Source organism: Adiantum capillus-veneris, chromosome 5 (genome assembly GCF_014529385.1).
Source record: "Adiantum capillus-veneris isolate H3 chromosome 5, ASM1452938v2, whole genome shotgun sequence".
Taxonomy (NCBI): domain Eukaryota; kingdom Viridiplantae; phylum Streptophyta; class Polypodiopsida; order Polypodiales; family Pteridaceae; genus Adiantum; species Adiantum capillus-veneris.
In genome coordinates, this window is record NC_140935.1 from 16,041,054 (window position 1) to 16,058,275 (window position 17,222).

Genomic DNA, 17,222 nt, shown 5'->3' on the forward strand with positions numbered 1-17,222 from the left:
ACCTTGTGTATCAAGGATAAGGGGGCGGGTTGGTAGGAGTGGTTGCCCTGATAGCCGATGTAATTTTGGTCCCTGGATGATGTCATGGCTCAACACGACCATGACAAAACCTTGTAATGTTTTGGGTTGATCAATATAATTCACTCACAATTGTGAGTTTTGCCCCCCAAAAAAAAGAAAAAAAGGATCCCTATTGTAGAATTTGTAAAAAAGGGCTGATGCGAAGAGACAAAGCCGGTCTTATTGTATGAAGTAACTTGTAAGCTTACCATTATCAGTTCACTTCTTTTCATCGCTAGCCGAGAATTTGTGTCACATGCGATCATCAGGTTCTCTCTCTCTCTCTCTCTCTCTCTCTCTCTCACACACACACACACTCACACACGCGCGCGCACACGCACACACAGAAGCACAGATTTTACTAGGCTCTCAAAGAATGCCAAGCCAATGTTTTCATTTTGAAGATTTGAGGACAATGGAGGAGGAGAAAAGGACAGAAGCTGGGATATCAACAGAAGAGCGTGTACATCAAAAAGAGAGTGGCTTGCAGGAGGAAGCTCCTCTCAAAGAGACACGGGCAGACATACTTGCTCGGCACTTGTACTCCTCTCACTCGTTTCTCTAATCTTGTTTAATTTTACATTTTGTGACGTCATAGCGTTTTGCTTCATGTATTTGCATGCTCATCGCAACTCTCTTGAAGCTCTTTGTCCCAGACATGCGTAAGCAATGGTGAGCATTGTTTGTAACTGTTCATTGTTTATTGCAAATGGGTACAAACATGGTGGCACGTGTTTCTTTGTGGTTACATTGAAGAGGTGTGGGTTAGCTATGAAGCTTTTGGCAGCTCTCTTTATTTTTGTTATTATATCAAACAGTGGATATCGCTTTACAAATTAAAGAGGAGAGTCGATTTTTGGTTTTGAAGTTTCAGCCTTCTTGGAAATACATCTCAATAATTAGCTATCTTTACAAAGCACTGGCTTTATTTTGCATGATGCTAGATTTAGCAAGCGAATTTTCATTATCATAAATGAAAGGAAACAAGATTCGAGAACTTTTTTCTCCTTGTTTCATCTAGATTTGAGCTCTTATATTGCTGCACAAAAGGCATTTGGTGTTACATGGTTGCATTGGCTGTGGGGAATTCCTTTAGCATGGCGTGTGAGAATGTCCATTTTAAGCAATCACTGGAAGCTTCAAAGCTAAAGCCGTGAGTCCCCCCTCCCCTTTCTTACAGTAGGAGGCCCTCCTTCCCGCTCCATCTCGGGAATAGAGAATAAGTACCACTAGAAAGAATTTTGAGTAGAACTATTTCCTTTGTAATTGAATAGCAAAACTTGAATCTCATAAAACTTGAGACTCAAAGAGGATCACACGATCCGTAAATTGGAGTCAAAAGACCTGAAAGGTTGTCACTTGAGGTATTTGATTGCATTTGTGGAACATTAACTTTGGAAGTTACAACTCTAGTGCATCCAGAGTCCTGGCTTGGATGAACTCAGTGCATCAAAAGTTTTGAAAGGATGAGTTGAATAGATAGATTGTCATTCTTGTCGTTCTGGTGCATCACGAGTTCCAAAAGGATGAGATGACAAGATAGATTAGGATCTAAATAGTTGGTGTGAATTTTCTGTGGAACTTGATTTTGCGTCGATGCATGTCTAGAGAATGTAGTATTTTGAGGGGATGTCGTGGTATTTAGTCTATACTATGCATGATGGAGCTGATGGTTATATTGCCTTGTGGGTGACTACCATGGGTCTATAGCTTGCACTTTCCTTCAAGGGTGAATCTGGGCTTGTCCTGGATTCATCTAGGTATATATATATTATTTTGAGGGGATGGTCATTGACATTTTTGGATGAAGTTTGTGGGGGCTGGGGGATGTGTCAACTGAAGTCTGAGTAACATGGTAAGACCTTATGGCCGAAGAGGAAGAGGATGAGCCGAGCCTGAGCTAGATTGGAAGAGACGTACCAAAGCTCATGTGGGTGACCCATGAAACACAACAGATTTTATGCCACAAAACGCGGGACTATATGACAATTTCGAGACATGGTAGTTTTGCATTGAGATGCTTTTTTGGCAACTAGTTTTGAAAGCAATCGACTTTTTGGGCTTTTAGAGTACCAATAATGGAAAGCTTTGACTATGTGAGCTTTTTGGAGCAGTTTTTAAAAGTATTAACTTTTATGGTGTTGACCCATAATTTGTGGCCTTGTGTGAGCCAAATCGCTTAGAGTTTGGCGAGTGGACTCACATTGGTAGTTGTACTCTCAACATTAGTCTATGAAAAATAAACGCGGTAAAAGCCGCCTACGTGCAACGGCCAACGCATGTGGGTGGGGAACTCCTCAATATGTTTCGAGTTGGGAGCTCTGCCTTACTGTGTCTTGTTTCTAGTAATTGGTTATCTCTTTTAGTTCAAGTATTTAAATTGTTTGTAAATTTGTTCAGTTGTTTAAAAGTCTGTTCTAGTGGTCTCTCACATTGCCACAAGGTGTCCTCCTGTACAAGAAGCATCTGAAGGATAGGCACCTCAACCAACAACACACCATATTCATGATGGCCTAGGGGTAGCAACTTCTTGAGAGGTTACCCATCCTAGTAATGTCGCCGCACAAGCGTGCTTAATTATAAATTGGTCTAGCCATCCGGACCCCAAAACCTTAAGGTTTTAGGGACCTTTGGTGTCACAAGGTGGACTTTTTTTTTTTGGTTTTTCAAGAAAAGAGATCCTTCCGTTAGTTCATAATAACTGCCCGAAGGCTACAAACCACCTCTATGAGAGAGGGCTACAATGGTCGTCCCCTAGTACCAAACTTGGGATGTTCATTCATTCATGTTTTCCACATCGGCTTTATACAAGCAAAGACTTCTAATATGCCCAACCATGGCTCCGATACCGGTTAATGGCCCAAGGGTAACAACTTCTTGTGTCGCAAACTGCTGACATGTCAAGTCACTGAAGAACAGAGCCAACCTTCAGATCCCGGCCGAGGGGCCTAAACCCTAAGTGAAGTAGCAGAAGCAGCAGAAGAAGTTTTACCAACTTGCAAAGTCTTGCCGAGTGGCCTATTTTTAAAGAAGAGTTCCCACCAACTTATGGGACCCCGTCCGTTGGGGCCAAAGTGACATAAAGGCATAAAAAATAAAGCAAGCCCACACAACACACACGCGCGCGAAGGGCTGCGATGATGTGGCATCAGTACGGATTTCCGGATTTTGCGCTAACATGATGATGTGGCAGATTGTACAAACAATCCCGGATTTTACGTTGACAGGCCGTACGGATTTCCGGGTTTCGCACTGGCAGATGATGACGTGGCAACTGTACAGATTTTCCTGCTTTTGTGTTGGCAGCTTTTGGACCAGCTGCTTTTTGAGTTTGATTGCTTTTCATGTAACTGCTTTTCAAGGCCAAGGGCCTTTAAATTTGTGCAGAGGGCTCATTCTCTTACACGCCTCAGTGTGAAGGTGTAGGGATTGGAGTACTGAGGTACTCATTTGAAGAAATATAAAAGAAATATCGAAAGAGGCGTCAACTTTTGGGGCCAGTACTCTCTGGGGTGGAATTTCGCCACTCCCCGTCTCGTTCTTTTCTGTTGGCACGTGGTGCCCATCCCGTTATAGTGGCATCAGAGCTTTAGGCGTGTGCTTTTTTGAAAGCATACGGGTCCTACCAAAGAGCAGACAGAGCAAGGTGATGCTTCCAGAAATTTTATTGAAGAATCTTCGTGCCCCGACCCTAGACTTAGATGCGCGCTCCCATCTTCATCGCTCTGTCTTACAGGGCATAAGTGGTAAAGATCACTTGCGAAGAGAAGGATCCTACATTTGTTTTGAGCTGCTATTTTTCTCAGATGCAATGGCATGCAGTGATGGAAGTCTATAGCTACCAAGCCGCATGCTCCAAGGACTTGGCAAGCTTTCAAGAATTTTTTTGCCCGAAGTTACATGCCTTCAGACATCTTCTTTTGGATTGCAGCATCTGGTAGAGTGGGTAGGTGTCTCTTCTCAAGATGATGACCTTGGAGGTCCGGTGTGACTGCTATGTCTTGGGGCTATCATCTCCGCCAGAGGAACACTGTTTGTCCAAGAGCTGATGGACCATGCTGTGGTCGGCCTTATGAAAGGAACCTAACCCTAGTTTTGGGTGAAGGTTTAAGGATGGAAAGTCGGTCGACTTTTTGAGCTCAACTGATGTCGAGATTGCTTTTTAAGTTTAAGTTCTGTTTGATAACTTGTTTGGTGATCTTGTATGGAATTTGTTTGAAATGGATGGTATTTGTTTTGAACCTGTCTTGGTGCCGATTTGAAATGGACTCTGGTTTTAATACTAATTGCAATGCTTGATGATTTTACTCCCGGGTGGAGTAGTGAGAACTTCTGTTTTGGTATTGTTTGAACCTCAGAAGACGCAGACTGGATGTCTGGGGAGCGTTCCGTTGTATGCTTGAAAACCTCAGAACGACAATACGAGATGTCTGGGGAGCGTTTTGTTTGAATGCGGGAGAACTTCCGAACGACAAAGACGAGATGTCTTGGGAGCATTTGGTTGTACCAGTCCTCTGAACTCATGGCCCGAACCTTTTTAGGTTATTTGCGGGGGGAGTGACGAGGTAGTCGTCGTAGCTTCATACTGCAGATCGTCTTGTCTTGTGGGAATGCTCAGCGGCGCTGTTTGTTGTGTCTTTGTAACATGTATTTGTGTTGCATGTGCCAACCACTGAATATTCTTTTTTGGATGAGATACTTCTGGGAAGTGAACGACCCAGGATATCAAGTGTCACAAGACGGGCACCACATGCTAATATAAAAGAGCAGACTGAACAGACTTTTAGCACTTCAATAACAACTGAATTGAAAGAGAGAGACGATACGTGACACGGAGTGGCGGAATTCCACCCGAGAGAGTATTGGCCCCAAACCTTGGCGCCCCTTTCGGTATTTCTTTATATTGCATCAACACAGTACAAGCCGGTACTCCAGTCTCTGCACCTTCGCCAGGAAGCATGCCAGAGAATGAGCCCTAACCTCATATTTAAAGGCCCTTGGCCTGAAAAGCAGTTACAGTGAAAAGCCTTCAAACTCAAAAGCATCTGGTCCTAAAGCAAAGCCAAAAAGCTGTCAGTGCAATTTACAAAAATCCATACAGCCTGCCACGTCATCAGCTAGCGCAAAACGCCGAAATTCGTACAGCCTGCCATGTCATCATGTTAGCGCAATTTTTGAAAATTTGCCACGTCATCAATTTGTGTGTGCGTGTGCAGGTCCTGCTTTATTTTTAATCCTTTGTCACTTGGGGCCCCATCGGACGGGGTCCCCATAAGTTGGCAGGACTTCTTCTTTTGTTACTTGTTCTTCTTAGGGTTGAGACCCCTCGGCTAGTGTAACAGACTTGGACACTCAAGTCAAGAATCAACCGCGACAGCACCAAATAATCACTTCAAAACAAGTCACAGATCACAATAGATGTACACTGGTCCGAAGGAAACCCTAATTTGCCAGAAACCCTAAAATTCTTGCAAACCCTAATTTTTGCGGAAAACCCTAATTTTCGAAAATCGCAGAAGCTATTAAAACAAAAAAATTTTAATAAATGATGAGCGACGCGAATCTTGCTTTTTCTCTACGCAATGAGAAAGAGAGAGAGAATGCTTTTGCTTTCAAGTTTTGACTCTCTGTGAGAGAGAGAGAGCAGTTGCTTTTGATTTGAAGCTTTTGTGCATCCCTTGTAACCTTTAAATTATTGGTGAGGGCCTCACTTCTCAGAGCATCTGGACGCAGAGTCTGAGAGTGAATCCCTAGCCGCTTTCTTGTACTTTGATTTGATTAATATAAAAAGAAATACAGAAAGGGGCGCCAGTCTTTGGGGCCAATATCTCTAGGCACGGAACTCCGCCGGGCCAGTGTACATCTATTGTGATCTGTGACTTGTTTTGAAGTGGTTATTTGGTGCTGTCGCGGTTGATTCTTGACTTGGAGTGTCCAGTCTGTTACAGCTAGCATCTGTAAGTTGGCTTCCTTCTTCAAGGCTTTGACACGTCAGCAGTTTGTTACATTAAGAACTCTCTGATTTGGAATGAGACTCCTTATTGGATGAGATTCTTCTGGGAAGCCAACCACCGGGGAAATCAAGAGCTCCGATTTGGAATGAGAAAACTGATTGTCCCTTGGATTGTTTCTCAGAATGACCCTCGGAAATTTTTGAGCTAACTTGAGTTGTTTTGCAGATATGCTGTAATCGTGGATGATTACTTTCTGACGTATCAAGCCATTGAAGAACGAAGCCAACCTACAGATCCCGGGCGAGGGGCCTAAACCCTAAGAGAAGCAGCGGAAGCAGCAAAAGAAGTTTCACCAACTTGCAAAGATTGGCCGAGTGGCTTATTTTTAAAGAAGAGTTCCCATCAACTTATGGGACCCCGTCTGATGGGGCCCAAGTGACATAAAGGCATTAAAAATAAAGCAAGCCCACACACATGCGCAGAGGGCTGTGATGATGTGGCAATAGTATGGATTCTTGGATTTCGCGCTGACATGATGATGTGGCAGACTGTACGGGCAGTCCTTGGTTTTACGTTGACATGCTGTACGGATTTTCAGATTTCGCGCTGGCAAATGATGGTGTGGCAGCTGTATGGATTTTTCTGCTTTTGCGTTGGCAGCTTTTGAACCAATTGCTTTTGAGTTTGACTGCTTTTCATGTAATTACTTTTCAAGGCCAAGGCCTTCAAATTTGTGCAGAGTGCTCATTCTCTGGCATGCTTTAGTGTGAAGGAACCTCTGGTCTAGCCAATTTATGCAAGCCTTGTGGCAAGTTGGGCTTACCCCAACAACTCAATGATCTTTGAAAATGACAACAAGAAGTGGCAATTAGTGATTGTAGTAGCTATTGCCCTAAGAAATTGCAATCCACAACCTTGGCTAAACTCCAAACCAGTTTTAGCTGCCACTGCGGCAATGGCTAACAGGGAAGAAAGAGCAAGTGAGGACGAGGATGAGGGTGAAGGGGCTATAGGGGGACACTAAGAACCCCACAATGGAACTTGAATCTGAACAACCTAGGAGGATGTCACGGAACTTGGGCACCCCAAGCCGGGAATCGGGCACGATACACGAGAGAATCACTTAAAATACTTCACAACTTCAATATCACAGTTCAATTTGGTCGACATGGCCCGACGTAGTTCCGTGCCCGGAGAGATTGGCCCCAAAGATTGGCGCCCCTTTCGGTATTTCTTTTATATTAACCTTTGAGCAAAGTACAATTCCCGCTTTCAGACTCTGCGTCTAGATGTCCCTGAAGAGTGAGGCCCTTGGGCCCTTTTTATTCTTACAAGGGATACCAAAAACTGAGCCCCAAAAAGCAGTTAAACTCAAAAGCAATTGGTCCAAAAGCTTCTAACTCAAAAGCAAAGAGTCCCAAAAAGCAAAAAGCCTCCAGTGCAATTTGCAGAATTCCGTACAACAGACATGTCAGGGAGTGCGTTTCCTGGATGTCGGTACTGCCACGTCAGCTGCTTGTCAGCGCATTTTACGGGCCTCCGTACGGTCTACCACGTCATCATCTATCATGTCCGGGCAGTACTGCCATGTCATCATTTTGTGACATACCCCCCTCTTAAAGAATTGTAATCGCCCTTGATTACGTGTGCAAAATCAGACATAAGCCATAAACCAGTTTAGTAGACACTGACTCTAAGTACCGATGCACTAGACGACACAAATCCAGCACTTGTACCAAGACGGCAGTCACATGACATGACATGACATCACATGACATATCAAATCAATCACATAAAAATTCATTCTAAATCTCAAATCATGATTGCCAGCAATGTATTTAGTAATTAGTCTAGACTCTAGACTTGCATCAATCACATGTATACCATTTGTACCAGATTGTGCAATCATAAGTAGACAACTCTCGCCGACGATAGTGGGGTCTTCGGAGGAGGGTTTTACGTCTCTGGTGTCGTATCTCTCTTCTCTCTCTATCTCTCAGTCCCATACACTTGCACGCACAGTGTCCATTCACTTTGTTTGTGATCATAGCACTCTCTCATTAAGAACGGAAGGCTCTCCCTTCCATAAGAACAAAAGGAAACTTGAGCACAGTTCGGAGCACTCATCTTGAGCAAAGCGCAAACATTCATTCCGTTGCACCTAACAGCCAACAAATAGCCTGTACTCTCGAAGATCCTGTCCATCATCTGGTTAAATGTCGCAGGAGCAAACGGCATCACCAAAAACTCAAATAACCCAAAAGTCGTCCGAAAGGCTGTCTTGTAGACATCTCCCGGCGCGATTTGGATGTGATGATATCACTTTTCAAGTCGATCCTTCTAAAGCACGAGGATCCCTCAAGTCGGTCAAGTATATCATCGATTCTAGGAATCGGAAATATGATCTTGATGGTGATTTTGTTGAGAGCTCTATAATCGATGCACATTCTCCAAGATCCGTCTTTCTACAAAACCAACAACACTGGAGAGGAATATGGTGAAGTACTAGGCTGGAAGAGACCCTTTTCCAAGAGGTCTTTCACTTGGCTCATAATCTCTTCGTTTTGGGCTCGACTCATACGATAAGGTGGCCGGTTCGGTGCTGTGCTTCCAGGTATCAGATCAATGGTATGATCTTCAGGACGAGCAGGTGGTAACTCGCTTGGTAGGCCTTGTGAGAAGCAATCGGTATGAGCGTGGAGAAAATCTTGGCGTTCTTTATCAAGTTCAGACATATTTGTCCTATCCTCATCACTCAACTCTTTCAAAAAAATCGAGTAAACAAACAGACTGGATTTCATTAACTTTGAAATGGCTGAAGCCGATACAATAGGGACAGACTCGCCCTTAAGCTTAATGTCAAGTACAATGGTTCTGCCCTTCTCTGTGGTCAATGTTGCTTTCCTCGCCCGATAGTCGACCACGGCGTTGTTCTTGTGGTACCAGGGAATTCCCAAGAGGACATCACAACCTTCCAAAGGCATTACGTAAAAGTCCTCATGCCCCAAATACCCCTGACAATGCAACCGAAGTTTGCCAATGACAGGTGTAATGGCTATGTCCCTGCCAGGTGCCGCTAGAACCACGTCGTAAGTGGTCCCATCCGATCGGGAGTGATCTTGAGCCGTGCCTCCAATTCCGATGAAATGAAGTTGGCCTTGGCTCCTCCATCAAAGAAGATCAGGGTTTCTTGGTCTTTCACTTTGCCCCAAGCTTGGCAAAGTTCTGTACTCTCGTCCATCGTGCTGGGATCGGTACCCACGCAATCTGGAACCAGTCTTGTTTTCATCTTGCCTTTTCGTCAACGTTCCTCAGCTGCTCTTGAACTCTCAGGCCGTTCGTCGTCCTTGTTGTTCTGTGCCTTTTTAGGGCACTTCGCGGAGATATGTCCAGTTTCCCCGCATCCAAAGCACTTCCCTTCCCTGATGTAGCGAGCTCTCTCCTGAGGAGTGAGTTTGGGTCGTGCATCTTTCTTTTCTGGATTGCTCTTCCTCCTCCTACTTTCATTCGTTGAAGTTTGTTTGGCTCTTTGTGTCATGATCTCATCGGTGGGGTAGGTCAAACTGCTAGAGTGAATGGCAAAACCCTGTTTCGCATGACTCATCAACTCCTGAATGGAAGCTGACTTTTGTTTTAAGCAGTGATCTCGGATCTCTGTAGGAAGACCCAAGGTAAACCGCTCAATCTGTTCCTTGAACGAGATCTTCTTAAATGAAGAGGCAGGTAGAAAAGAGCTCCAGAATCTCTCGCAATAAGCGTCCACTGTATCCTTCTTGGTCATCCGAAGTTGGTTCCAAGCAGTTCATATATCGCGTTCATACTCTCGAGTCAGCGAAGAAGAAATAAAAAGCCTCTTGAATTTCAGCCATTTAACTGGCGCAATCTTGTTTAATAGAAGTGTGGACCACCAAGTTCGAGCATTCCCCTTAAAGTAAGAGGCAGCTCTCCGAATTTTAGAGTGCTCAAATTGCTGTACAAAAGACAAAGCCTTCGAAGCATCTCTATAACCAGAAAACGTGTCAAATTTAATTGACTGTCCACCTTCCTTAAACTCTCGGACTTTCTTGCTTTTGTCTTCCAGAAAGTCATACTGGTTGGCTTTATAAAAATTCTTCTTCTTTGTTGCTGTCATCAGAGTCTGAACTGTCTTGTAGACGAGTCCTCTGTAGAACTGTCAATCACGGGGCGAGATTTAGACTTCTTTGCCTTTTTCTTGCCCTTTCCGAAGCGTTGCTTCTTGCTTCGCTTTTTGCCTTTTCTGTCTTCTTCGCTCGAGTTAGATGAGCTAGAAGAACTGTCAGAAGAAGAAGAAGAAGAAGAAGCAGAATTGGGTACTCCTTCAAATCAAACACGCTTCTTCTGCTTTCTTGCCTTTTTAAAAGTAGACTTACGACCCAAATAGCCCGGGAAGTCAGTGCCTTTCTTCTGCTTTTTGTCGTGCTTGTTAACTTTGTTCTGCGCGTCAAAAAGCTCAGCAGTTTGTGCATCAACCACGTCTTCTAATTCTTTCTTTGTATACTTCCTGGGAATAGGAGGTTTCTTGAGAGCCGATTTGGGGGGTGGTTTTGTGGTCTTCTGCCACTGCGTATGCACCTCAACGAAAGAGGTTTCGCTCATATTTTGCAATTTTGGATTCTTCGCAAAATTGAGCATCATCTTTGTGATCAATCGTTGACGCTCCATCTCTCGACACTCCGCCTGAGTAGGCCGAGGCGGGCCATACTCCTTGGCTGAATCTTCGTTGTGATCCCCTCGTGCATCTTTGGATGCAGAGGGAGTCGACTGATCTTTGCCTGAAGCCATAGGTGCCGCGGAAAAAAAATTAAGGATCGGATTTCCCGTAGAAGAGAAATCGGCTGTGTTCTGACAGCACAAATAACCACTTTAAAACAGTTCACAGTTGACAATTGATTCGACACTGGCCCGGCGGAGTTCTGTGCCTAGAGATATTGCTCCCAAAGATTGGCGCCCCTTTTAGTATTTCTTTTTGTATTAATCTGTGTTCAAAGTACAAGAGTGCGGGCAGGCGCTCACACTTAGACTTTGCGTCCGGATGCTCTGAGTTGTGAGAGGCTTGCTCATATATTTAAAGATTACAAGGGTTGCTAAAAGCAGAGCCCCAAAAGCTGAAAATCAAAAGCTTCACTAAAATAAAGCATGTTCTCACACAAGGCCTCTTGAGGTAAAATAAAGCAAAAAGGCTTTTCTCTCTCTCTCATAGGCTTTTCCACAAATAAAGCAAAGCTTTTTCTCATCGGCCGTGCTCTGATACCGTTGTAACAGACTTGGACACTCCAAGTCGAGAATCTACCGCGACATCACAAATAACCACTGCAAAACAGTTCACAGTTCACAATTGATTCGAGACTGGCCCGACGGAGTTCCGTGCCTAGAGATATTGGCCCCAAAGATTGGTGCCCCTTTCGGTATTTCTTTTTGTATTAATCTGTGTTCAAAGTACAAGAGTGCGGGCAGGCGCTCACACTCAAGACTCTGCGTCCAATTGCTTTGAGTTTTGAGAGGCCTGTTCACATACTTAAAGATTACAAGGGTTGCTAAAAGCAGATTCCCAAAAGCTGAAAATCAAAAGCTTCACTAAAATAAAGCATGTTCTCACACAAGGCCTCTTGAGGTAAAATAAAGCAAAAAGGCTTTTCTCTCTCTCATAGGCTTTTCCACAAATAAAGCAAAGCTTTTTCTCTCATCAACTCTCGTAGCAAAAAGCAAAAAGTCTGTGTGTGTGTGTGTGTGTGTGTGTGTGTGTGTGTGTGTGTGTGCGCAATGGTGTAGCCAAAAAGCATTGCCCAAAAGCTGTCGCAATTTGTGCCGTAAAACGCGGGGGTTGGTACAACTGCCACGTGTCAGCCCTGCCGTACAGAACCTGCCACGTCAGTAGTGTGGGATTTCCCACAAAGGGTGTACGGGCAGCCACGTCATCATTTTGTTTGCAGCCAGCAATGAATATATGTGTGTGTGTTGTGGTACGCCACGTCACCAGTTTGTGACATGATCTCATTTGTGGGGTAAGTCAGGTTGCCTGAGTGTATGGCAAAACCCCGTTTCACATGACCCATCAATTCTTGAATAGAATCTGACTTTTGTTCTAAGCAGTGATCTCGGATGTGTGTAGGAAGTGCGCAACAAAACCGCTCAAATCTGTTCTTTAAACGAGATCTTCTCAAATGAAGAAGCTGGTAGAAAAGAGCTCCAAAATCTCTCGCAATATGCGTCCAAAGAATCTCTCTTGGTCATTTGAAGATGATTCCAAGCAGTTCGTATATCTCGTTCGTACTCCCGAGTCAGCCAATAAGAAATAAAAACCCTTTTAAATATCAGCCATTTAACCGGCGCTTTCTTGTTCAATAAAAGGATGGACCACCATGTTCGAGCATTTTCCTTGAAGAAAGAGGTAGCCCTCCGAATCTTGGAGTGCTCTGAGTAATGCGCTCCAGAGAAAGCTATATCAAACTGCGGTATGAAGGCCAAAGCCCTCGAAGCATCTCCGAATCTAGAAAAAGTGTCAAACTGTCACGTGCACAGCTAACCTATGTGTACGTGGACAAGCTACTTCATGACATGGGTTCAATTCAGTTCAGTTCAATCAGCCTAGCTTAGGAAGTGTTCTGGCACTTTTGTGAGTTTGTTTGCACACCGTGCATGCCCAGGCACTTAGAGTAGCTGCATATCCTTTGGTTGCACACAACATGACCATCAGATTTCAATCAGAACCCATCAGGAGCATTTTTACAGTGCATAGACCTAATTTCCCTATTTTAGCCATTTTTTCACTTATTATTATTAAGTGACTTTTGTTGGGAAACTGGGTAGGGCAAACTAACCAAGCAAGTATATAAGAAACCCTAGCGCTAGCACTTTCTGGCAGAAGAGGCAGCAGGAACCGAGTGTTCCGACAGTGCACCTTCTTAGCAAGACCCTCGGTAGGAGAGCGTTTTCAGCCATCAGACCAAAGAAGAGCCTAGCGTTTTTCATCAAGATCAGCCAGCGTTTTGCAGACAGCAGGAGAAGCCTAGTGTTAGCAGAATTAGCAGAAGCCTAGGGTTTTTGCAATAGGACTCAGATTCAGCCCTAGCGTTTTTGGAGCAGCACAGCAGCCCAACGTTTTGCAGTTCCTCGGCGATAGAACCCAGATTAGCATCAGCGTTTTCAGTTTTCAGCATCAAGACTCCGCAATAGAAGTCCCAGACCTCGCAAATCTCACCTTCCCGTAGCAGATCCTCGTCGCATGGTTAATCAGTCCAGGCTTGCAGATTCAGCCCAGAAAACGCAGATTTCAGCATTTAGGTTTTCAGCGCGTTGTCGTTGCATCATCGTCATCGCCGTCTTCACCGACATAGAGTCGAAATTCAACAGATAAAGATTTGCAGATTTCAATCCTTAGTGTTCTCAGATTTCAGCCCGTCTCGTCGTCGTCCTCATCGTCGTCGACATTGTCGGCAAGTCCAAAGCATTGTAGAGATTTGTGCAATCAAAAGTAGACTGCTCTCGCCATAGAGAGTGGGGCGTTTGGAGGAGGGTTTGACAACATTCTGGTGTCGTGTTCTTCTATCTCTATCTCTCAGTCTCAACACCTTCACTCACAATGTTTTTCCACTATTGTGATCATTTGCACTCTCTCACTAAAGGAATGGAAGGCTCTTTCTTCCGTAAGTAAAAGGAACCTTGAGCATAGTTCGGAGCACTCATCTTGAGCAAAGTTCAACATTCACTTCCGCTGCATCTTACATAAACTTAATTGACTGTCCACCTTCTTTAAATTCTCGAACTTTCTTGCTTTTATCTTCAAGGAAGTCATACGGGCTGGCTTTATAGAAATGCTTCTTCTTTGTGTAAAATCTGTGATCGTCGGAGTCCGAAAATTTTTAAGACGAGTCCTCTGTAGAACTGTCAGAAATTGGACGAACCTTAGGCTTCTTTGCCGTTTTCTTGCTCTTTCCGAAGCTTTGCTTTTTGCTTCGCTTTCTGCTTTTCCTGTCTTCTTCGCTCGAGTCAGACGAGCTAGAAGAACTGTCAGAAGAAGAAGAAGAAGAAGAAGAACTGGATACTCCTTCAAATCGCACAAGCTTCTTCTGCTTTCTTGCCGAGGCAAAAGTAGATTGACGACCGAAATAATCTGGGAAGTTGGTTCCTTTCTTCTGCTTTTTGTCGTGCTTTTTAGCTTTATTGTTCACGTCAAAAAGCCGAGTAATTCGTGTATCAACCACCTCTTCCAATTCTTGCTCTGTAAACATCCTCGGAGCAGGAGGTTTTGTAACAGACTTGGACACTCCAAGTCAAGATTCTACCGCGACACAGCAGAGATTCACTTCAAAACAGTTCACAATTCACACTTGATTCGACACGGCCTGGCGGAGTTCCGTGCCTAGAGATATTGGCCCCAAAGACTGGCGCCCCTATCGGTATTTCTTTTTGTATTAATCTGAGTTCAAAGTACAAGAGAGTGGGAGGGTTCTCACTCTCAGACTCTGCGTCCAGATGCTCTAAGAAGTGAGGCCCTGCCCACTTATTTATTGGTTACAAGGGATGCCCAAATGCAGAGCCCCAAAAGTAGTAATCAAACGCTTCTTAAAATTAAAGCAACTGAGCCCCACAAGCTGCCAATTTCAGCCCACGCAAATTCAGCCAGCGCTAAAGCAAAATTCCGTATAGTTGGCCGCTTTTTGCATCGCAAATTACGGAACTTCCGTACGGTACTGCCACGTTAGCTTGCCGCCGCATTTTCTGGGTCTGTACCCTGCTGGGAATGTGTGTGGGCATGCCACGTCACCAGTTTGTGATAGGTGTCTTGAGTGCCAGTTTGATGGGTGGCTTTGTGGACTTCTGCTACTGGGCGCGCACTTCTTTAAAGGATGTCTGAGCTAAAAATTTTGCAAGTTTCGGATCCTTCGCAATGTTGATCATCATCTTTGTCGTGTTGTCAACCAATTGTCGACGTTCCATCTCTTCAATCTCTGCTTGAGTAGGCCGAGGTGGGCCGTACTCTTTGTGAGAATCTTCTTCGTGATCTCTTCCCGCATCCCTAGATGCAGAGGAAGTCGACTGGTCACTGTTCTTTGTTGGAATCCATATGTGTCGCGAGAAATGGATCGGATTTCCCGGTATAAGAGAAATTGGCCGTGCTCTGATACCACTGTAACAAACTTGGACGCTCCAAGTCAAGATTCTACCACGACACAACAAAGATTCACTTCAAAACAGATCACAATTCACAATTGATTTGACACGGCCCGATGGAGTTCCATGCCTAGAGATATTGGCCCCATTGCCCAAAGACTGGCGCCCCTTTTGGTATTTCTTCTTGTATTAATATGTGTTCAAAGTACAAGAGAGTGGGAGGGTTCTCACTCTCAGACTCTGTGTCGAGATGCTTTGAGAAGTGAGGGCCTTGCCCACTTATTTATAGGTTTACAAGGGATGCCCAAAAGCAGAGCCCCAAAAGCTTCTCAAATAAAGCAGTTAATCCAATAAGCTTTCAAAAATTGTCCAAAAAAAAACAGCCAGCACTGAAAAGCAGCCTCCGTAATTTGCGGAGATCCGTACGTTGCCACGTCAGCCTGTTAGTGTAAAACGCGCCGAAAAATCCGGGTCTGCCATGTATGCATTGTTTCCGCGTTTTTCGGTGCTGCCAGCCGGGCTTGTGTTTGTGTGTGTGTGTGTGTCTCCTCTACTGCCTTACTTTTTAAGTGTGTCCAGGGCCATGCCACGTCACCCATTTGTGGCACGAAACCGGGGACTGATGGTACTACTGGTGATACAAACACCGTGTAAGGGTCACCGTCCAGCCTTACTACGATTGCCGAATATCAACCTTGGCCCTATACCGGATAATGCTGACTGTGCCTGCTGTAGCACGAGCTGTTCTCCGAACATTGACTGTGGTGAAAACATTACCGGTGCTGATGGACTGAGATTTGGCTCCCCTTCCATATCCGCATACAAGGCTAGGAGATCTTGGTACTCAATATCTTGGTTTTCGTGTATTCGATGTCGATCTTCCTTCAAAGAAATGGCAATGAAGATGGGATCTGGTAAGTCCATGGTTGGGACTCAAAGATTCTTCAAGAAAAAAAACTGAGAGAGAGGTTCCTTGGGTTCTTGGTGGTTCTTCTTGGGTTCCTTGGTTTTTGAGGTTCTTCCCTCGAGTTCGCGAAGCCGAAGCACGCATAGAGCTCTGATACCAATGTCAGGTGCAATGGAAGAGAATAAGGGTTTGCTCGGATCTAGTACTCCCCACACAAACACAAGGGACACTTTACTTCACTTGAAAGAACTGAACTTAACTGAAAGAAAGAGAGAGATGGGAGAGAGAAAAGAGACGACACAGGGATGCCGGGTCTTAACCCTCAAGGGCCCCCTTGCTCTGTTGCCAGAGCAAGTACTCTCTTTATTCTTGCACAAATGCTATTACAATGGTGCTGATGCTGGAAATTGAACTGATGTTGCTGGTGTTGGGAACTACTAGGTACTGAGAAATTGAGATGTTCTATGTCGAAGACGGGGAGGTCGACAACGAGGTCTATGTCGAAGACGAGGTACTAAGGGTCTTTGTCGACGATGGTTTTGTGGCGAAGACGGTGAAGTCAACGACAGTTCTGTGTCGAAGACAGGGATGTCGACGATGGGGTCTATGTCGAATATGATGATGTCGATGACGGGTACTGTTGGTCTACGTTGACGGCGATGATGTCGACGATGACGACAATGGTGTCTGGGACTGCAATGACGATGATGTTGTCGTCAAGTTTGGGACTCCGATGACGATGGCGAAGGTGTCATCGTCAAGATAGCGATTTGCGATACGATGGTAAGGTGTCGTCACGAGCAGTGTAGCAAACTGATGTACTCCGCCAATACAGGGTGAAGATACTGCGTGAAGGTTCCGAACTGAGTATGAAAACAACTCCTTGTCCTGAAAGACATGCCAATAGACCTGTAAGTGTCCTGCCCAATAGGATGTGTGGTGTTTGTAGTCAAACCATATGGAGAAAATGGGGAAGCCCAAGAACCGTCATGAGAATGATCGGAAGCTTGTCAATACATAAACCTGCAACCCAGTGTTGCTAGGTTGCTAAGCTGTGTAAAACTCCAGGAAGGCCAGATGTAGCTATTTGCGCTGTAAACTCCTCCGAATCAAGGAAAGCCAGACTAAGCAGTCTGCATTGTAGAAGCTACCGTAAGCTCAACAGTCAC

At 44.7% G+C, this 17,222-nt stretch overlaps 1 protein-coding gene across 1 annotated transcript in view; it reads left to right on the forward strand.

Annotated features, from left to right (window-relative positions):
- The first annotated feature begins 205 nt into the window (after window positions 1-205).
- LOC147456929 (Cysteine proteinases superfamily protein) overlaps window positions 206-17,222 on the forward strand; it is a 71,371-nt gene continuing 54,354 nt past the window's right edge. The window contains exons 1-2 of the mRNA XM_086512004.1: window positions 206-329; window positions 465-600. Of these exons, the coding sequence (XP_086368130.1) occupies window positions 317-329; window positions 465-600 (149 nt within the window). The 5' untranslated portion in view covers window positions 206-316. The remainder of the gene's footprint in view (window positions 330-464; window positions 601-17,222) is intronic.